Raw genomic sequence first — 22,879 nt, 5'->3', positions numbered from 1 at the left:
AATCAAAACACTTATAGATTCAAGATATATAGGAATTCAAGATATATATATATATATATATATTTAGGATATATATATATATGTATATATATATATTTAGGATATATATATATAAATCTACCCTCACTCAGGGGTGGGATTCTCTAATTTTACTCGTGGTACGTATTTTGGAAACATTACTCCCAAGAGGGATACATTAACCATAGATGGAACAGATTCCTACTCTTACACTTCTAAGTATTGTAGTCTTCTTTAGGGTTGTTAATTCAGGTATAGAATGAAACTCTATACGTGAATCAGAGATAACTCTGAGGTGGAAGAAACCTAAGCACTTGGGCCTATGTTCAGGTAGAGGATGAACTAAAGCCAGTAAGAGAAATGGACTGTTTAGTCTTGGCTTAAAAGGTTCTATTTCTCACCTACTAGGGTATAGACATCTATTTCAAGAAGTGATTTTCTTAAAAATATCTTTTCTTTAGTTATGGACACAGTAAAGTATAATTCAATTTTTAACTTGCTTTCAATCTTTTTTTCTAGAAAAGCTTCCTCCAAAGTTAGTAGCAGTCAAAAGTATGGCAGAAGTGTGGTTTTCTATGCCAATGAGACTATTTGTAGTGGTTAAGTCTTTTCAGCAAAATGTTTTGTAAAAGTTTCTTGGGGATGTACATTTTCCTTTAGTGCACACCCGAAGACTTATGTTCTCACAAGTGTGTGTGTTTTGAAAGTCCCTAGTACTTTCATTTTTGTGTAGCCTTTTAAAATATAATTTAAAAACCCCTCCATGATCTATTAAATGTACTAAGTTATTAAAAATTGGCCAAAATATCAATTTAGATCCTAAATTTGGGTTTACACACCCAAATTGAAGTATCAAGACCATAAAGAATATGAAAATTTTATTTTTATAGGAGTCTTACACAGAAAAAACATATCTCTGTTCTGTGTGTTTAAGTATTTTAATTTACTTAGCTTGTTTCTGCTGTATGCGCACAACTGGTAGATGCTTTTCTTTCTTTTGGTTTGGTCAAGGATGCTTATGATATAATATTTGAATTAAGAAGGATTTTGTTTTATTCTAAAGGATGAAAATGGGAGATCAAAATCTATGAAGTCTCTAGGTGAATAATACAAAAAAATTAGGAAAATATGTAAACTCAAGTTATGAGGTATTTCATAGATACAGTGCCAGTAGAAATTCTCTTTCCCACTATTTGCAACTGCCAGATCTCTTGCTTTAGTCTTTCAATCTGTACATTTGGAGAAATACAGAAAAATTTGAGATAAAAGCCCTTTTGTTCATATGAGGATTGCTATAGTTCAGAGCAGAGTCAGAAAAGGAAAGTAATAAAGCATTATTTAAATGTATTTATATAAGAACAAAAAATTTCCTTAAAAAGTTATTAAAAGTTTTTTTTTTTTAAGTCCTAAAGACACTCAGTTTTATAGGGCACATGATTGTCTGTGTGACCACTCTTTCCAGAGGGAGGTTTTTATTTTTAAATACGAGGAAAGTATGACTTCTTCAAATTAGATTTTCCATGCTATATTTAGTTTTACAGATGTGTTTAGTTCTAAAACTGTGGTTTACTGTGTTCTTGGGAGAGTATGTATATAAAAAAAATCCCAGGAAACCCTTACATCTAACTCAGATGCAGTCAATTTTAGCACTACACCAAGATCTCTCAATTCTTGTAGCTTATTGCTTCTGTGAACCGGAAATCCCTAGATTCTCTGTATCTAACTTTCTATGGCTAAAATCTGAGAAAATGACCTATTATCATTTCTTCTGAATAGCTACGTTGTTTTAAAGTTTATCAAAAATTTATCATCTGTTTCTGAGAGTCAAATAGGTTGTTCCTCTAACATAACAAGAATCAGGAATCTCCAGCAAAGATTTCATTATATACAATGCATACACCAGAAATACACAGATCACACACGAATATGCTCTCAGTCAACATACACAGCATTCACTCAAGGGGTAAATGAGTAACAAGCCAAACATACATACATGTGCAAATGTACAATTAACAGCATATTATTTTAGATCCTAATGTCCTTTGAATATTAAAAATGAGCCAGGAGAAAGTTCTGGTGACAGTCATATGAAAGCTCTAGGTTGCAATTTTCATGTAGAAGTAGCTTCATATCACATCTCTCGAGGTTCGTATTGCACAGCAAAGGACCATGCTGAATATCATACCAAAGATCTGAAACAGAGGGAACCACTTGTTAATGACATTAAAATGATAGAAATTGATTTTTTAAAAAGTCAGTAAATTGCATGGGTGTCTAACAAATAATTATACCAATAATTACTGGCTATAAGTGGCATTTTTATATATATTAATTATGGCTGCTGGTTAAAGACTTCCATATTAACATGTCAACTATTGGCTGTTTACACTTTGGTCTAAATAGTTTCCTATTGTTGGAAGAGCTTTTGTGACCACAGTGACCACATATTACAAAGTAGAGCATCTCTTCATTTTCCCTGCTTCATTTTAAAGTATAAAGTTGCTTCACTATTTAACTCAATAGTATTCTGAAAGTATAAACTGAGATATTGAAATATGGTATTACTGACATCTTCTGCCTCTTGGATAATTCTTTGAAAAGCCAAACACTGGGAAAAACCAATGGTTTTGAATACAAGGATACCAAAAGATCTTTCTTGTTGTCAATCATTTCCCCTACAATTTCTCAGAGCCTATGGAATGCTATCTGTGGGTACCATGTTAATAAACTACTGTCAATGTTTGTTTAAAGAAATATGTACCATGACCTTATGATTCTCTCCACAATCCTAACCTACATCAGACTAGAATCTATAAATGCTAAACTTAAAAAGACATGACTTATCTGCTATTACAGAAGGGAAGAGGTAGGCTTAAGAGAAAGAACCTGGAGCAGGGCTCCAAGCTTCTGGCTGCCACAACTCAGTACCACATATGGCAGGAGAGACACCTAATGGACATTTGGCTAACTGTGCAACTCTTACCTTAAGAAGAAAGGAATTACAGAAGCTCAGGGGGTGCTGATTCAAGATGACCAGTAGAGAGCCTTCCCCCTTTAGTGTGGTTGTCAACTTGGATACAGCCCTTACTTCGTCCTGGTTGTATTCTAAAGGGATCCCCTCAGAAAGGAACTTTTTCAGTATTGTCCTGCTACTGTCGTGAGTCAGGGGTTACTGTCTCTAGGATGCTCGCTCATTGAGATTGTAGAATTGTTATGAGTGTCTCTTTGATACCTCTATTATTCAGCACATTTTCAGATCTTCTGCCTCAAAATTGTCCTCAGGAAGCAACAGAATAGCAACTAGGCTAGCCCTATAGAAGATGAGGAGGGCCGAGAGATGTTCCTGCATTAGGAGGTACTCAGCATAGTATTTCACCCACTGCCCCACCCCTCTGAGTTCTAAATGCAGAAAAGAGGGAAGATGCTTGTGTGTCCCAGAAAACTGCCAATTCCATGATTTTCCTTGCAATTCCCTTTGCCTCTGCCTTAGCTTATGCCATGAATTAATCTTCATAGAGAGCTAGAGGGTAAGTGCTACCTTAGCATGAGCTATTATCACTCAACCCCTGGACTGTGGAAATCATCTCTTTACTAGCCTGACTCAAATCTCACTTCCCTCCAACTTACCTCCACATGGCAACACAGGTCCTTTTGTCCCTTGGTGGCTTCCCTCTACCTTAAGGATGAAGCCTAACCTCTCAAAAGGGCACAGTTATATGGATCCTCATATCCTCCTCACTGTCCTCTCTTGCCAGTCCTATCATATCCCTTTGGTCCCTATCAATTCTTGCACACTCTTGTACTGTAGAGGCACTGAGCCTCCTGTAGGTACCTAGGTGCACTATGCTTCACACTTCTGCATAGGTTATTTTCTTTGTCTGGATTCTGGGTTCAGGAGCACCCAGATTATGTACAGAGCTAGCATTTACTGAGTGCTATCTTCCAGACACTTTATATGAGTCAATACTCTATATGGATTACCCCATTTCAGAAATCTTCACAACAATCTTATGAGGTTAGTACATTAAAATCCTCATCTTACAGATGAGGGAATTGAGGAATAGAGAAACTTTCCCATGATCCCAGGGCTTGTAAAAGGTGACCCCAGACAGTGTGATGCCAAAGCTTGCACTATTAATCATTGCACTACACTGCTTCTGCAAATCATAGGTGAGAGAGATTAACCTGGTAGGCTATTTTAAATTTTTAACAGTAAGAAGAGACCCAGAATTGGAAATCACTTGTTTAGTTTAAGCTTGTTGGCCTTAAAATATGAAGTTATTGCAATGATAAACTCAAGGTCATAATTAGGTTAAAGTTAAAATTGGTATCATATTTTAGAGAACTGAGTGTTGCTATATCTAATGAGTTTTGTTCTTAGAAGATGTCCTGTCAACAAGTGTCTGTCTTTTATGAGAAATCTCTCCTAAAATACTGACATATCACACTCGAAGGCAAATAAGATGCAAAGGCTTCTTAGAAAGCAAAAAAGATAAGTTCTGGAACTTTCTCACCGTGAGACCTGCAATCCCAATACCAACAATTCCGATGAGCTGGAGCTTAACACTGATTATGGCCTCAATTTCATCAATGCAATTCTGTTTTGGAAAAAAAAAAGTCAGGAATAACAAACGATGATATCTGTGAATTATCACTCTGATCCAACCCTCTCTTTCTCTACAGAGCATCCTGTGAAAGTTAATCCACATCAGCTTCTTGCTCACATTTAAAGCGCTTCTCTTAGCACCATTTTGATAACCTTAAAGCAAAAATGTATATTGGGGAAAAAAATACAATCCTCTTCTTTTGGTGGAATGTTCCTATTTAGGCCAACAGCTCTTTCAGAGCCCTGAAACCTGGCTGGAGAAAGCTATTCTAGGACCTGAAGCATTTAAAAATTTGGGGCATCTTCTTGCTTTCAGCATATAAAAATAAGTAAAATATCCCCCAAATAATAGCTCCTTGCTTTTGTCTTATCATTAATAATTTAAAAGACTTTCTATATACTTGGTCCAATTTACTATGCAAGGTAGGTATTACCTAGTAAGAGGCTTAAAAGTCTGTACTGGTTTAAATTAAACAAAGGAATACAACTCTAGCAATTAGACGACCACTCTTATCTATGATGGCTGTGCTGGTGGGTCTCTATCATCTCATCTGCCCCATAGAGACTTGTGGAAGTCAGATTCAAAGAATGAGGGATAATTGGATAGGGAGCAGAACAGATCACTTGTCTCTACAATTAATTTCTCCAGTTTCTATTTGGAATCCTCTTACGTATAGAGGTATGCTCTCCATGCAATTATGTCTTTAGGCTGTCTAGGTCCTTTTACTTGTCACTCGTCAGCTCCCTCTAGTACTCACATAAGCTGTATGAAATCCCTATCACTATTATTAGGTCTCCTGTCATAACCGCATTCATTCATTCATTCATTCAACAATCATTTCTTGAGCATCTACCTCGCCTCAGTGAGTTACTGGAATGACATGGTAGGTATAGAGATAAGACATGATTTCTTCTCCCCTTAGGGAGCTCACAGTTTAGAAAAGGATACAGATTCACAAAAAGTAACACACTATAATACATTCTGGTAAAAGTTTGAGAACCACTGCACTAAATAGTGGCTGTCTCACTAAACTGGAGAAAATGGTTTCCATAGGTTCTATAGTCAACCTATAGAAATCCTTCAACCTTCTTCTTCACCTATAAACTTCTATGCTCCATTCATTTCCAGGCACTGTTGTAGGCAGCAATCATGCAAAGTGAACAAGGCAGCCCTGCCCCTTACCTCCATCTCATCAAAGCCAACCAAGTACCTTTCTCTGTTGAAAGTTAACCCTTTATTGGAGCTAAATCTCATTCCCTCTCATCTCCTCAGGAAGCCTGTACTGTCAGTTATCTTCCCCTTTTCTGTGCATTCAGCCTCTCCTTCTCTGTTGATATTTCCACTCATCATATAATGCCATGCCTGTGTTCTTCAGCCTAAAACAAAACAATCCCCTCTACTGCAGTCTTCCTCTAGCTCTGCCCACATTCCCTCCTTGCTTTCACAGTCAGCTTCTTTTTGTGAACAACTCACATGTACTGGTTTGCTTAGTTGTAAAGGAAATATGTGCTTACGGTTGAAATCTGGGAAATTCAGTAGTTCCCCCCCTATCTGTAGTTTGGCTTTTGCAGTGTGTCACCCATGGAGTTTCACCTATCCATTGGGGATCTTGAAACATAGCCTCTGCGAGTAAGGGGGAACTATTCCAGATTAAAAGAAAGAAAAGAAGACATATTTGTATTCTTATAATAAAGATAATCACTAACACTGTTGGTGTATTCTTTTGCTTTTTTTTTTTTTTGAAGATTTTATTTTTTTTTAAGTAATCTCCACACCCAATGTGGGGCTTGAACTCACAACCCCAGGATCAGGAGCTGCATGCTCCATCACCTGAGCCAGCCAGCCGCCTTTGTTGGTGTATTCTTTTTTTTTTTTTTTAAGATTTTATTTATTTGGGAGAGAGAGAGAGAGAGAATGAGAGCAAGAGAAAGCACAAGCAATGGCGAGGGGCAGTGAAGAGGGAAAGGGACAAGTTGACTCCTTGTCACGCATGGAGCCTGACGTGAAGCTTGATCCCAGGACCCTGAGACCATGACCTGAGCCAAAGTCAGATGCTCAACCGACTGAGCCACCCAGGTGCCCCTGGTGTATTCTTAAACACAAACATACACTTAGTTCATTATTTATATACAACTATGTGCTTTTTAGACTTAAAATTATGACTTCAAAATTACTTTCATTAAACATTCTTTGAAATAGTGGCCTTTAATGGCTCTAAAACAATTCATCATATGATAGTACACAATTCTCCTATTGTTACAATATTAATGGCCTATTCAGTATTTTATTCTTATGAATAACACTGCAGTGATACCATTATCTCTGTCCATATCTGATTTTTTTTTCCTTAAAATAAATTAAGGAGTGAAATTTCTGAATCAAAGGGCATGAACACACACTTAGCTCACTAGTCGCTTTAAATTTCTTTTTAAATTTTAATTCCAGTTACTTAACATACAGTGTTATATTAGTTTCAGGTGTACAATACAGTAATCAACACTTCCATACATCACCTCCCCATCACCATTTAACCCACCTTCCCACCTCTCCTCTGCTAATCATCAGTTTGTTCTCTATAGTTGAGTCTGTTTCTTGATTTGTCTCTCTTTTATCCTCCTTTGCTTGTTTCTTAAATTTCACATATGAACAAAATCATTTGGTGTTTGTCTTTCTATGACTTATTTTGCTTAGCATTAAACTCTCCAGCTCCATCCATGTCATTGCAAATGGGGACATTTCATTCTTTTCTATGGCTGAATAATATTCCATTGTGTGTGTGTGTGTGTATGTATATATATGTGTGGATAGATAGATATAGATAGATATAGATATAGATATAGATATAGATATAGATATAGATATAGATATATCTCACATCTTTTTTATCCATTCCTTAGTCTATGGATACTTGGGCTACTTCCAAATTTTGACTATTGTTGATAATGCTGCTATAAACATCAGGGTGCATGTATCACTTTGAACTAGTGTTCTTGTATTCCTTGGGTAAATACCCAGTAGTGAAATTGCTAGATCATAAGGTAATTCTATTTTTAATTATGTGAGAAGCCTCCATACTGTTTGCACAGTGGTGTGACGGTTTGCATTCACACTAAGAATGCATGAGGGGTCCTTGCCCCCCACATCCTTACCAACACCTGTTCTTTCTTGTATTGTTAATTTTAGCCATTCTGAGAAATGTAAGGTGACAATTCATTGTAGTTTTGAATTGCATTCTCCTCATAAGGGATGTTGAGCATTTTTTCACATGCTTGTTGACTATCTGTATATCTTCTTTGGAGAAATGTCTGTTCATGTCTTCTGCCTATTTTTTAACTGGATTACTTGTTTTTTTGGGGGGTGTTGAGGCTTACAGGTTCTTTATATATTTTAGATACAAACCCTTTGTCAGATATGTCATTTGCAAATATCTTCTTCCATTGTGTAGGTTGCCTTTTAGTTTTGTTGATTGTTTCCTTCCCTGTGCAGAAGCTTTTTATTTTGATGAAGTTCCAATTGTTTATTTTTGCTTTTGTTTCCCTTGCCTCAGGAGACATATCTAGAAACATGTTGCTATGGCCAATGTCAAAGAAGTTACTGCCTGTGTTCTCTTCTAGGATTTTTTATGGTTTCACGTCTCACATGTAGGTTTTTTTTTTTTTTTTGTAGGTCTTTAATCCATTTTGAATTTATTTTCGTGTATGGTGTAAGAAGTGGTCCAGTTTCATTCTTTTGCTTGTTGTTGTCCAGTTTTCCCAGCACCCATTGTTGAAGAGACTTTTTCTTTTGTTTATTTATTCATTCATTAGAGAGAGAGAGAGAGAGAGAGGAGAGAGAGAGAGGCAGAGACACGGGCAGAGGGAGAAGAAGGCTCCATGCAGGGAGCCTGACGTGGGATTCGATCCTTGGTCTCTAGGATCACACCCTGGGCTGAAGGCGGCGCTAAACCACTGAGCCACCGGGGCTGCCTGAAGAGACTTTTTCTCATTGGATATTCTTTACAGTTTTGAAGATTAACTGGCTTTTTGGTTGTGGATTTATTAATAGATTTTCTATTCTGTTCCATTGATTTATGTGTCTGCTTTTATGACAATACCATAGTGTTTTGATTACTGTAGCTTTGTAATATAGCTTGAAGTCCAGAATTGCGATGCCTCTAACTTTGCTTTTCTTTTTCAAGATTGCTTTAGTTATTCAGGGTCTTTTGTGGTTCCATTGAAATTTTAGGATTGTTTGTTCTAGTTCTGTCAAAAATGCTCTTGGTTATTTTGATAGAAATTACAGTAAATATGCATATTGCTTTGCACAGTATAGGCATTTTAACACTATTTGTTCTTCCAATCCATAGCATGGAATGCCACTCTACTTCTTTGTGTTGATTGTCTTTAATTTCTTCCATCAGTGTTTTATAGTTTTCAGAGCACAAATCTTTCACCTCTTTGGTTACATTTATTCCTAGGTATTTTATTATTTTGGGTGCAGTTATAAATGGGAGTTTCCTTAATTTCTCTTTCTGCTGCTTCACTATTGGTGTAGAGAAATGCAATAGATTTCTACTCATTGATTTTGTATCCTGAGACTTTACTGAATTTGTTTTTAGCAGTTTTTTTTGTGTGTGTGTGGAGTCTTTAGGGTTTTTCTAATTCCTTAGAACTGCTTTTGTTGCATCCCAGAGGTTTTGAACCATTGTGGTTTCTTTTTCATTTGTTTCCTTGTACTTTTAAATTTCTGCTCTTATTTCCCAGTTAACCTTTTCATTGTTTAGTTGCATGTTACTTAGCTTCCATGTATTTGTGGCCTTTCCAATTTTTTTTTCTTGTGGTTGACTTCTAGTTTCAAAGCATCGTGGTTAGAAAGATGCATGGTGTGACTTTGATTTTTGAATTTCTGGAGGCTTTGTTGTGGGCTAATATGTGATTTATTCTGGAGAATATTCTGTGTGCACTTACAGAATGTGTATTCTGCTGTTTTAGGATGAAACATTCTCTGACTCTATCCGTTAAGTCCATCTGGTCCAGTGTGTCTCTCAAAGCCATTGTTTCCTTGTTGATTTTCTGTTTAGATGACCTGCCCATTGATGTAATTGGGATATTAAAGTCCCCTTCTATTATTGTATTATTTTTGATTAGTTCCTTTCAATTTGCTATTAACTGTTTTGTGTATTTGGGTGCTCTTACATTGTGTGCATAAATATTTACAGTTGCTAGATCCTTCCTGTTGGATTGTCCCATTTATTATTATATAGTGTCCTTCTTTGTCTCTTGTTATAGTCTTTGTTTTTAAAGTGTATTTTGGGGCAGCCCGGGTGGCTCAGGGGTTTGGTGTTGCCTTCGGCCCAGGGTGTGATCCTGGGGACCCTGGATCGAGTCCCGCGTCAGGCTCCCTGCATGGAGCCTGTTTCTCCCTCTGCCTGTGTCTCTGCCACTCTATCTATGTGTCTCTCATGAATAAATAAAAAATCTTTTAAAAAATAAAAAAAATAAATTGCACTTTGTCCAATAGAAGTATTGGTACTCTGGCTTTCTTTTGACATCCATTTACATGATAGATGTTTCTCTATCCCTTCACTTTCAATCTGCATGTGTCTTTCGGTCTAAAATGAGTCTCATGTAGGCAGCATATAGATGGGACTTGTTTTTTATTTATTCTTCACCCTGTGTCTTTTGATGGAGCATTTATTGCATTTGCATTCAGAGTAATTATTAATAATTATATGTTTATTGTCATTTTATTATTTGTTTTGTGATTTCTTGTGAAGATTTTCTCTGATCCTTTCTTATCTTTCTCTCATGGCTTGCTGATTTTCTTTAGTGATATATTTGGCTTTCTTTCTCTTTATTCTTTGCATATTTATTAGTGGTTTTGATAGATGGTTGCCATTAGGTTTGTATATAACCTCTTTTGCATGTAGCAGTCTATATTAAATTGATGGTTGTTAAACTTTGGATTGTTTTTTCCTTTCCTCCTCATACTTTTATATGTTATTATATTTCATATCCTTTTTCTGTGAGTTCCTGGACTGATTTTTTTTACAGAAATATTCATTTTTATTCCTTTTGTGTTTCCTACCTTTATACTGTCACTTTTGTTCTCTCTTTTCCACTCAAAGAGTCTCCTTCAATATTTCTTGCAGAGCTGGTTCAGTGGTCATGAACTCCTTTAACTTTTTTTCCCCAAGAAACTCCTTATCTCTTTTATTCTGAATGATAGAGTATTCTTCCTGGGTACAGTGTTCTTGGCTGAAGATTTTTCCCATTCAGCATGAAATATCATGCTATTCTCTTCTGGCTTGGAAAGTTTCTGCTGAAAAATCTCCTGCTAGCTTTATGGGTTTTCGCTTGTACTGAATTCTTTTGTCTTTCTTTTAAATTTTTTTTTCCTTATTGCTATAGTTTGCCAATTTAATTACAATATGTTTTGATTAATTACAAGATGTTTTGATGTGGAGCTGTTTTTGTTGATTTTGATGGGTGTCCTCTTAGAGCTAGATATCTGTTTCCTTCCCAAGATTAGGGAAGTTTTCTGCTATTATTTCTTCAAATGAATTTTCTGCCCCCTTTCTCTCTTCTTCTTTTTCTTCTTCTTCTGGAACTCCTATAATATGAATGCTATTATGTTTGATAGAGTCATTGAATTCCCTAAGTCTATTCTCATTTTGCATAATTCTTTTCTCTGTCTTTTGTTCAGCTTGATTATTTTCCATTATTCTGTCTTCTACGTCACTAATTCATTTCTCTGCTTCTTTCATCCTGCTATTCAAGAACATCAAGCATGTTTCTTATTTTGCTTATTGAGCTTTTTATCTCTGCTATATTATTCCTTGTCTCTGTGCTTAGGGTCTCACTCAAGCCTTCTACTTTTTTCTCAAGTCCAGTGAGTATCCATACGATCATTGCTTTAAATATGTTATCAAGTATATTACTTATATATGTTTTGCTTAGATCTCTGGCTATGGCTCTGTCCTGTTATTTCATTTGGGATAGATTTCTGTCTCCTCACATTGTCTGCCTCTCTGTGGTTGTTTCTGTGTTAAGAAAGTCAGCTGTGTTCTCTGCTCTTGAAACTGCTTTTTAATAAAAAGAGGTCCTGGCACTTCAGGAGAGTATCCTATGTGTGTTGCTTATGCCCTGTTATTTTGTCTGAGTCACTTTTCAAATATTTGTAGGAAAAAATTTCACAGGTAAATACAAGCATAATAAAAGTAGTAGATTAATGACATAAAAAACAGTACAGAGATTAAAACACAAAAGCAGTAAAATCAATTATATCTATAAAAATCAGTCAAAGAATTCACAAAATAAAAGAATATAAAGTGTGACATCATATAAAATGTGGAGGAAGAGGAGTAAAAATTTAGTACTTTTAGAATGGGTTCAAACTGAAGTGAGCACCAGCTTAATATAGACTGTATATGCATAAAATGTTGTATATGAGCCTAGTGGTAACCACAAATCAAAAACCTGTAATAATATACAAAAAATAAAGAGAAAGGAATCCAAGTAAATCATTAAGAAAATCATCAAATCACAAGGGAAGAGACCAAAAGAAAGAACAGAGACAACTTACAAAACAACCATAAAACAAGTAACAAATTGGCAATAAGTACATACCTATCAGTAATGACTTTGATTGTAAATGAACTAAATGTTCCAATCAAAAGGGGACTGAATGGATAAAAAAAACAAGACCCATCTATATGCTGCCTAAAATAGACTCACTTCAGACTTAAAGACACATGCAGATTGAAAGAGAAGGGGTGGAAAAACCTTATCATGCAAATGGAAGCAAAAAAATAAATAAATTCTAGGCTAGCAATACTTATATTGGACAAAATTGACTTTAAAACAAAGACTATCATATAGGACAAAGGAAGATCACTTCACAATAATAAAGGGAACAATCCAACAAGAGGATATAACAATTGTAAATATGCATCTAATAAGGGAACACCTAAATTCATAAAGCAACTATTAACACACATAAAGGAAGAAACTGATAGTTTACAATAATCGTAGGGAGACTTTAACATCCCACTTACATCCATGGATAGATCATCCTGGCAGAAATCAACAAGGAAACAGTGGCTTTGAATGATACATTGGACCAGATGGACATAATAGATACATTCAGAACATTCCATCCAATAAGAATAGAATATACATTCTTTTCAAGTATATATGAAACATTCTCTAGAATCAGTCACATATCAGCCCCAAAACACATCTCAATAAATTAAAAAAGATTGAAATCACATCATGCATATTTTTTGACCACAACAGTATGAAACTAGAAATCAATCACAAGAAAATATCTGGAAAGAACACAAATACATGGAGGCTAAATAACATGCTAGTCAACAATGAATGAGTCAACCAAGAAATCAAAGAGAAAATAAAAAAATATACATGGAGACAAATGAAAATGATTAGACAATGTTCCAGAATCTCTGGGTTGCAGCAAAAGATGTTCTAAGAGCAAAGATTATAGCAATATATGCCTACCTCAAGAAGCAAGAAAAATCTCAAACAACTTAAACTTACACTGAAAGGAGCTAGAAAAAAGAAAAATAAACTAAGCCCAGAGCCAGTGGAAGGAAGGAAATAATAAACATCAGAGCAGAAATAAATGAAACAGAGACTAAAAACACAGTAGAACAGATCAATGAAAACAGAAGCTGGTTCTTCCAAAAAATCAACAAAATTGATAAACCTTTAGTGAGACTCATTGAAAAAGAAAGAGTGAGAACTCAAAATCATAAACAAAGTAGAAGAAAAAACAACTGACAACTATAAAAACATGAAAGATTATAAGAGAATATTATGAAAAATCATAGGCCAACAAATTGGACAACCTAGAAGAAATGGATAAATTTCTAGAAACATGACCTCCCACAACTGAATCTGGAAGAAATGAAAAATTTGACAGATTAAATACTAGCAATGAAATTGAATCAATAATTTAAAAGCTCCCAACGAACAAAAGTACAGGACCAGATGGCTTTTCAGGCGAATTCTACCACTTGTTTAAAGAAGAGTTAATACATATCCTTTTCTTTTTCTGAAAGAGAGAGAGAGAGCCCGAATGAGTGGGGGGAAGGGCAGAGGGAAAGAGAGAAACTAAGAATCCTAAATAGTCTCTACACTCAGTGCAGAGCCTGACGTGGGGCTTGATCACAGGATCCTGAGATCATGACCTGAGCTGAAATCAGAAGTCAGATGCTTAACGAACTGAGCCACCCAAGTTCCCTGAGTTAACACCTATTCTCAAACTATTCCAAAAAAGGAGAAGAGGAAGGAAAGCTTCTGAATTCATTCTATGAGATCAGCATTCACCTTTGTACCAAAACCAGGCAAAGACACTACAAAATAAGAGAACTACAGGCCAATGTCTCTGTTGAACAAATGTGTAAAATTCCTCCACAAAATACCAGGAAACCAAATCCAACAATATATTTAGAAAGATCATTCACCATGTTCAAGTTGGGTTTATTGTTGGTGTGCAAGGGTGGTTCAGTATTCATAAATCAATCAACTTGATACATCACATCACTAAGAGAGTTTTACCATAAGGTCACCTCAACAGATGCAGAAAAGCATTTGACAAGGTACAATATCCATTCGTGATAAAAACCCTCAGCAAAGTACATTTAGAGGGAACATACCTCAACATAATAAAGGTCATATGTGACAAGCCCACAGCTAACATCATTCTCAATGGGAAAAAATTGAGAGCTTTTCCTCTATGATCAGGAACAAGATAAGGATATCCCGTCTTACTACTCTTTTTCTTTTTCCCACTCTTACCACTTTTATTAAACATGGGCCTGGAAGTCCTAGCCACAGCAATCAGACAACAACAACAACAACAACAACAACAACAAAAAAAAAAAGAGGCATCCAAACTGGTAAGAAAGAAATAAAACTTTCATTACTTGTAGATGACATGATACTATATATTAAAAAAAAACCTAAAGAGTCCACCAAAAAACTACTAGAATAGATAAATGAGTTCAGTAAGGTCACAGGATACAAAATCAGTATATAGAAATCTGTTGCATTTCTATACACTAATAATGAAGTAGCAGAATGAGAAATTAAGAAAACAATCCTATTTATAATTGCACCCAAAATAATAAAATACTTAGGAATAAACTGCCAAGGAGGTGAGAGATCTGTACTCTGAAAACTATAAAACATTGATGAAAGAAACTGAATATGACACAAAGACATTCCATGCTCCTAGACTGGAAGAACAAATATTGTTAAAATGTCCATACAACTCAAAGCAATCTACACATTTAATGCAATCCCTATCAAAATACCAACAATATTTCACATAGAATGGGAACAAATAATCCTAAAATTTCTTTAGAATCACAAAAGACTCCCAATAGCCAGAGCAATGTTGAGAAACAAGAACAAAGCTGGAGAAAACCAATCCCAGATTTCAAGATATACTACAAAGTTGCAGTAATCAAAATAGTATGTCACTGGCACAAAAAGAGACACATAGATCAATGGAACAGAATAGAGTCCAAAAATAAACCCACACTTTATGGTCAACTAATCTATAACAAAGAAGGCAAGAATACACAAGGGGAAAAAGATGATCTCTTCAATAAGTGGTACTGGGAAAACTGGACCACTTTTTTATTACATCATACACAAGAATAAACTCAAAATGGATTAAAGACCTAAATAGAAGCGCTGGAAAAATAAAACTCCTAGAAGAAAACATGAGCAGTAATCTCTTTGACACTGACTGTAGAATATTTTTCCAGATATGTCTCCTGAGGCATAAGAAACAAAAACAAAAATTAACTATTGGACATCATGAAAATAAAAAATTTTTGCACAGCAAAGGAAACAATTAACAAAACTAAAAGGCAACAAAATGAATAAATGATAAAATAAATAAATAAATTTTTATTTCTACTGAATGGGAGAAGATATTTACAAATGACAAAATAAGGGGTTAATATTCAAAATATCTAAAGAACTTATAAACTCAACACCAAAAAACCCCCAAATAATCCAATTAGAAAATGGGCAGAGACGTTGAATAGACATTTCTCCAAAGAAGACAGCCAGATGATGAAAAGATGCTCAACATCACTCATCATCAGGGACATGCAAATGAAAACCACAATGTAATATCACTTCACACCAGTCAGAATGGCTGAAATAAAAACAAGAAACAAGTGTTGATGAGGATGTGAAGAAAAAGGACCCCTCATGCACTGTTGGTAGGAACATAAGCTGGTGCAGTCACTGTGGAGAACAGTATGGAGGCTCCTCAAATATTAAAAATAGAAATATGATATGATTCAACTATTCTACTACTGGGTATTTACTAAAAGAAAACGAAAACACTAATTCAAAAAGATATATGTACTCGAAGTTCATTGCAGCATTATTTACAATAGCGAAGATATGGAAGCAGTCCAAATATCCACCAATAGATGAATGGATAAACCAGTGGTATATATACATAATGGAATGTAACTCAGCCATCAAAAGGAATGAAATCTTGCCATTTGCAGCAACATGGATGGACCTAGAGGGTATAAGCTAAGTGAAACAGAGAAACACAGTCAGAGAAAGACAAATGCCATATGCTTTCACTCATATATGAAATTTAAGAAATAAAACAGATGAGCAAAGGCCAGAAAAGACAAAAAACAGACTCTAATATAGAGAACACACTATTGGTTGCCAGAGGGGAAGTGGGTGGGGGATGGGTGAAATAGATAAGGGGGATTAAGGAGTGCACTTGTGATGAGCACTGAGTAATGTACAGATGTGTGAAATCATAATATACACCTGAAGTGAATTTAATACCATATGTTAATGGTACTTGAACAACAACAAAAAACAATCACATTGGGAGGTCCTTCTGGAATCCTTCAAATTGCATGACCTCTGTTGGGTCTGTGGTGCTCCCTCTCATGGAGGCTCACTCATGTACTACAGTGTGGGGGTGCTGGCTCCCTTGTAGGTCTCTCCAATGGATGGTGAGAACTTTGAGGGCAGTGGCTGTGCCTTATTCATGTCCTCCAGGTCTCAGGGAGTCGATAAGCATTCAACGGACAACAACAATACAAGCTAGACCTAGGATCTCATCAGTCTCTTCACAGCTATATGCTTAGAAGCATCCATGTCATTGTCCCCACATGCTCATATTTCCCTCTCTTATTTCCCACATTGGGTCTGTGCTTTCCTCAAGCCCTTCAGAACTGAAACTGCATAGCACACACCATTAATGATCCCCTAGGACCAAATACAACACATTATTTCCAGCCTTCATTTCTTTGTCTTCTTCCCAGCACTGAACTCCATGGACAAACTATCTCCTCCTCCACTTCACTGTCTTCGGACTCTTCCCAACTCAATTCCTCCACAGACTTCTGGCTTCTTGTCCTCTGCTTACCTTTGTGACGAGGTTTTCAGCCCACCTCTACCTTGTTCTACACAATCTTCTTGGGCATTCCCTTCTATTCCTATGGCTTTAGCTACCACCACTATGCTGGGATTCCAACACCGATCTTCGGCTCAGATTACCTGTAAGTCCCAAAGGTACCCAAAGTGTAAACTTGACCAAAACTGCCTCAGGATCTGCTCCTTTCCCTATATTCACCTCTCATGGGGAGCGGAGTCTCTACCCATCCTTTGTGCCTAAGCAGAAGTCTGAAGTCTTAACTTCCTCCTCCCTCCCCCCTACTCACATACAAGAGGTCTCCCAGGCCTGTTGATTCTACCCCTGAACATCTCAGAATCCACTGCTCCCTCTCTCTTCCCACTGCTGGTGAACTTGCATTAGCTCCTCACATCTCTTTTATTTGTTTGTTTATTTATTTTTTATTTATTTATAAAGAGACAGAGAGAGAAAGAGAGAGGCAGAGACACAGGCAGAGGGAGAAGCAGGCTCCCTGTGGGGAGCCCGGCGTGGAACTTGATCCCAGGACCTGGGATCATGCTCTAAGCCAAAGGCAGACGCTCAACCACTGAGCCCCTCAGGCATCCCTCCTCAGCATCTCTTACCAGGGTGACCACAAGTGCCACCGAAATGGCTCCCTCCATCACTCTCTGGCTTTCTCTTCTACCTGGCACACTCAGCAGCCTGACTACGGTTTCTACAATGCAAAACTGACCATGTCAATCGTCTGCTAAAAGCAACACCTTTCCCAAACTTCCAGGTGTAAAGTCACGCCTCTGTCTACCTCCCCAAGAATGTCTGGCACCATCTCCTCTGGACTCCCGGCTCCCCTGCCGTCCTGGAGTTCCTCACTGCCACGCCTCTGTTCCCGCTGCCGGCTTGGCCTGGGATGACCGTCCTTTGTCAAAGCGCAGCCCATGGATTCCAACCTCCGTGAAGCTTTCCTAACACCACTGTGTCTCCACTGTACTCTGTACAGACATTACGCACAGCACGTCTCCCTTGACTAGGGAGGCCACAAGGGGCAAAACCATGGTTTTCATCTTAAAGTGTTCAGAACCCAGCACAGTGCCTGACACACAACACTTAATAAATGAAGAATTTATCAGCGACTTCCACGGAGAGATGTGGGGTGACATTCTCAGGGTGCACACCCTTGGCCCTGGCAAATTTAATTAATGCCATAGCATTTGTACCATCATGGGCAAGGCAGCATGCCATCATTTCCCAGGGGACCAGCATACTGGAACTCAATGTTGCTTCACTTAGTTTATATAGAATAAAGCTGAGGCAGAGAAGCCACTGGGAGAGGGCCTTTGAGAATCACACCTGTCACCCCACAGGCAAGAGCCATCTTACACTAGAGGTAGGATAGGAACCCTGGAAGAGAAGCTTACCTTGTGCCCCAGAAGCTCCTTTGGGCATGTGGGTTGGACCTGTTCAGAGCTTTCTTTTCCACAGCACTGAAACTAGAGAGTCAGAAAAGAGCTTTTAGGGCCCAGGAAGGGGAAGTAGGAGCTCCAAGTCTGGGTATCACTACTGAGGACTGGAGGACTGAGCAACCCAAAATGCCATTTCTAGAAAAAGAGAAGAGTCATATACTCATGCTAGCAAAACAACAAAGGACTTCTGTCAAGCTGTCTGAGTTTGAGGATGGGAAGTGACTCGAGGCAACCCAAACAAAGCAAGAAGCCAATTGATGATATCTGTGTAAATTGCTATTTTTTAGACAGGAATTGTGTCTTTAGGTTTTTTTGTTTGTTTTTCAGCCTGGGAGTCATTTAACCTGCTGAGTAGCTAATGTTTTATGAGCTTTAGGTAGGGCTCTTTAACTGAGGACAGGCTGGGACAGAGAGGAGAAGTGGTCATAGTAAATAAAGCCTGGGTGCTAAAATGTCAGGGCCTGAAGGCTGGCCAGCCAACAGGTGTCCTGCCTTGGGGCCAGCCCCTCAAAGACAAAGGACAAGGTATGCTGCCTGGTGTCCTTGGGGCAGCTGAGGCTGAATAGGATCCAGGGTTGGCACCTTCCAGGACATTCCTGTGACAAACAAGAATGGAGCTACCTGAAAGCATGTGGCCCAGGAGTTCATAGCTGCTTCTCTGCATCACAGAGGTTAAATTGGGACGACTCCAGCCCGGCCCGTCTCCTCTGGAAGCCCCTCTTGGTTAACTATGTGTAGCTTTCAGCACTGCACTGACAGCACAATCCCACCAATGTTCTAGGATACAGGGAGCATCGCTGTCTCTGTGGCCTTTCATTTTGTAATTGATTCTGTTACACCACAATGCCACCTTTTGAGAGAACTTGGTATTTATTTGGGCTGCTTTCTGGGTGTTCTTATTTGTGCTCTTTTGTCTCTCTGGGGCACATTGCCTGATTTCTTCTTGTGAACTCTGTGTGCTAGGCTTCTTCCTCTTCTAGGTTCTACACGCAATGCCAACTGTGGCTCCCATGAGGGCTGAAATACTGTGCTATAGCTTGGCTTCATCAAATTTATTCTGATCTTTAATCCAGGAGATGAGAGAGAATCTGGTTAATGAATGATCTTTAGAAGGAATTAAGGAAGAATGAAAGTTACTTACTGTTGAGTGGAAGGTAATGAGAGTCCCATTTCCCCTTTCCTTATCTTTCAGGTAATCATTATAAGCTTCTTCATACATGGTCTGAACATGTCGTATAGCCTGAAAACATACCAAGGGGACAGTGAGTGGGAAGTTTCAAATATTCTCCTTTCATTAAGGAAAATCCCCTATTCCTTACTCTTGGAAAATATAGTCCTTCCCTATGTTCATCTGTATTTTAAGATAATTCTGCATATATGGGATGGATTAGAGATTCTGGAATTTCTCGGATACTTTTGGAGATGGAAGGATAGACTAAGAATAACTTTCATAGCCTAGAAAGATTTTTTTAGAGTGGAGCTTCTCAAACCTGAATGGTTTGAGGCCCATCAGCCCCACCCAGGAGATTCTCATGTACAACGAGTGGGGACTTAGGCATTCTTGGTACCACCCTGGTTAAAAGTACTCGAGTCTATTCATGACGTGGTTTGAAAGATGTTCATGACCAAGGAAAACTAGTTCAACATACAAATATCATGAAACTCAGGGAATGCTTTTTTTGGTATAAAGGCATGTGATCTGACATCCATAGAGATCTCAAAAAGTCCAAAAATCCAATTCTTCCAACCTACAAATATAACCAGATACTTTAGCAATATCCCAGAGGAGGTGTTACTTATTCCACATGTTTACCATTTAAAAAAATCTATAATGAGTTCATAAACACAATATTGGTAGTGCATGAATTTATGTGAAATACAGTAAATTAAGTTTCCTCCCTTCCTCCTTTTCACTCCCCTCTTTCCCACAGTGTGTCTTAACACAGGGTGTTCCTTCTAAAAAGGCCTCTTCCTCTGTGAGTTCTCCTGATAACCTATTTTAGACACCTATAGTTTGAGCACCAATTTAAATAAACTCTCACCAGCATGCAGCAGGCCAGGCTCTAGTCTTTGAGGGTAACGTGGCCTCTTTCCAGGCCAAGCCTGATGGACAAATGATAGTCTAACAAGGGATGAAAATGTGTGTTCCTCTCCATCCCTCTTTTTCATATATGTAATCTACCTGCTTTTCTGTTACAAATGGGATCATCTTAAACTAGAGATCCTTTAAAAAAAAATCAGACACCTTTATAAATCTAGCGAAAGCTATGATTTATACCTCCTCAGAAAAATGTGTACACGTATATGTATGCACACTTACACATACAACATATATGGGCCTGTATAATACTTTCAGGTTAAAAAGTTCTGTGTAAATGATATATGTGGGGGTTATTTAGTTTTTCAATATCATTGTGGGTGAAATATTCTCATAGCCTTTGCCATGAAGAAACACTTTAACCATCATAAAAAGTAATTATAATTTCTACTTACTACACCCTTGCCTATAAAAGCAAATACTCCAGTGGTTACTTCAGCAGCAAATATCACCAGTAGGCAGGTAAAGAACTGCAGAGGAGAGAAAATACGCATTTCACTAACTCAACACCTTTTCAATTTATTTGGCCTCTTTAATACTAGTTCCATTTGAAAAACATTAGGCAAGGTTATTCGTTTGCATTGATCTGGTAGGAAGCATTTGCCCCCATCCCCCTGTAGTTTGTTTATTCTTTCATTTGCTCATTAATTTATTCAGCAATTGTTCATCGAGCATCTACTCTGTACCAGGCACTGTCCTTGGCACTGGATATAGAGTGGTGAATAAGATATGACCCCAATGTCTGCTATCACAGACCTCCTATTAGAAAATGGGAAGTATGATAAATGAGAAAGGAATAAAAAAGTGAGTTAGATAATTCCAGGTAGTGATAAAGAAATCCCACCACTTTGAACAGTGCCGGGCACCTAGGCGCTCAATTAATTCTTGATGAACAAAAGAGATTTTATAAAGATTTAAAACAAGACTGGGAGATAGGGAGCAACTGGTTGGGCCTGGATTGGGGAAGGTGTGACCCACACTGTGTGGGCTGAGAGGCTTCTCTGTGGGGTGGGAATGACGGGGAGGGGCATTCTCCTGGACCAATTTCTGTTCTGGTCTCTTGGGTCTACTCTGTGTTCAGTGATAAGCAACAGGGATGCTCGGCAACAGGGGAAAGACAGGTAGAAAGGAGGACTGCGGAGATGATTTAGAGATTTTATACAGCAAGAGGTCAGAAGGAGGAGCCACAGTTAAAAATCAGCAATTTTGGTAAGGAGAGACTGCCCACTAAAATTGCTGTTTCTGACTCTTCACGGAGAAAGACAAAATCTTTCTCTCTTCTGGCCCCTCTTCCTTCTGTTTCTCTCAGGTCACTCTGCCATTGGATGTATAGCAGTAACCGAAATTCATTTAAAAAAAAAAAAAAAAACAGAGGCTTCTTGTTAAAATAAACCACCAGAGAGGCGTTTGGTGAAGTTACTGATCTCCAAGAGCAATTATTTTTCTTGTAGTTAAGAGCACCTTCCTGCCTATAGGAACCTTAGCCACCTCACTCACTGCGAAATAATTGTGATAGAATGATCATAATGACCCTGTACAATTATTAGGCACTTTAACTTCCCAAACATCTTCCCACTAATGACCTCATTTTTTTTTCATACTTTCCATATGAGGCAGGGACAAAGACAATATTATTCTTAAGCGAGAAATGGAGAAATGGAGACTCAGGGAGAGGGAGTGAGTGCCAAGGTCTCCGTGGCCCTGAGGAACTGGCACTGGAGGCCAGACCTCTGGCCCCCCCTCTGGGCCAGTTCCGCCCCGGACGCCCCACTTACGGATCCAAGCACACACTGCGACTCCCGCATGGCCCCGCAGCAGCCAAAGAAGCCCACGGCCATCATCAAGGCCCCCGCTCCGACCAGCACATACAGCCCTGTGGGGAGAGTCACAGGAGACACTGACCGCTCAGCCCACTCGCTGCCCCACCGCTCCAGGTGTCCCCACCCGGCACAGGCACTGTGTTGTGTCTGCTGCTGATAGTGTGTTACCCACGGGTGACCCTCACTGAGTGCACCTGACTCAACCTGCAGAGGATCCCGAGAGGCAGGGGCTACCATCGCCCCCGGTGAACAGAGAAAGCTGATACCTATGGGGGTGAAAGGACCCCTCACTGTCACTTGAGCAGCAAGGCTCCGAGAGCTCCCGTGTCCGACTGCCACACCTGATGCTCTTACTCACCTTGGCACGCCTCCCACAGGCCAGGCACTTTACCTTTCAGATTTCTGCCCCCCTTATAAAGTGGATAGTACTATTCTTTGCATGAAAGTGATGCAGCAGGTCAG

At 38.3% G+C, this 22,879-nt stretch overlaps 1 protein-coding gene across 3 annotated transcripts in view; it reads right to left on the bottom strand.

Moving 5' to 3' along the window:
- Positions 1–608: 608 nt before the first annotated feature.
- Positions 609–22,879, bottom strand: part of TSPAN2 (tetraspanin 2) — a 49,694-nt gene continuing 27,423 nt past the window's right edge. The window contains exons 3-8 of one of the 3 annotated variants that reach the window (XM_072766811.1): positions 22,373–22,470; positions 20,993–21,067; positions 19,641–19,739; positions 18,455–18,526; positions 4,533–4,616; positions 880–2,210 (exon numbers count right to left, since the gene is read on the bottom strand). In XM_072766811.1, coding sequence (XP_072622912.1) covers positions 2,145–2,210; positions 4,533–4,616; positions 18,455–18,526; positions 19,641–19,739; positions 20,993–21,067; positions 22,373–22,470 — 494 coding nt within the window. In that variant the 3' untranslated portion in view covers positions 880–2,144. Of the gene's footprint in view, positions 2,211–4,532; positions 4,617–18,454; positions 18,527–19,640; positions 19,740–20,992; positions 21,068–22,372; positions 22,471–22,879 lie in introns of all 3 variants that reach the window. The other 2 variants (XM_025994628.2, XM_072766810.1) reach the window with 2 other exon arrangements.

Source organism: Vulpes vulpes, chromosome 8 (assembly GCF_048418805.1).
Source record: "Vulpes vulpes isolate BD-2025 chromosome 8, VulVul3, whole genome shotgun sequence".
NCBI classification, from domain to species: domain Eukaryota; kingdom Metazoa; phylum Chordata; class Mammalia; order Carnivora; family Canidae; genus Vulpes; species Vulpes vulpes.
Note: the sequence above shows the minus strand (reverse complement) of the source record. Positions and strands in the feature narration are given on the sequence as shown.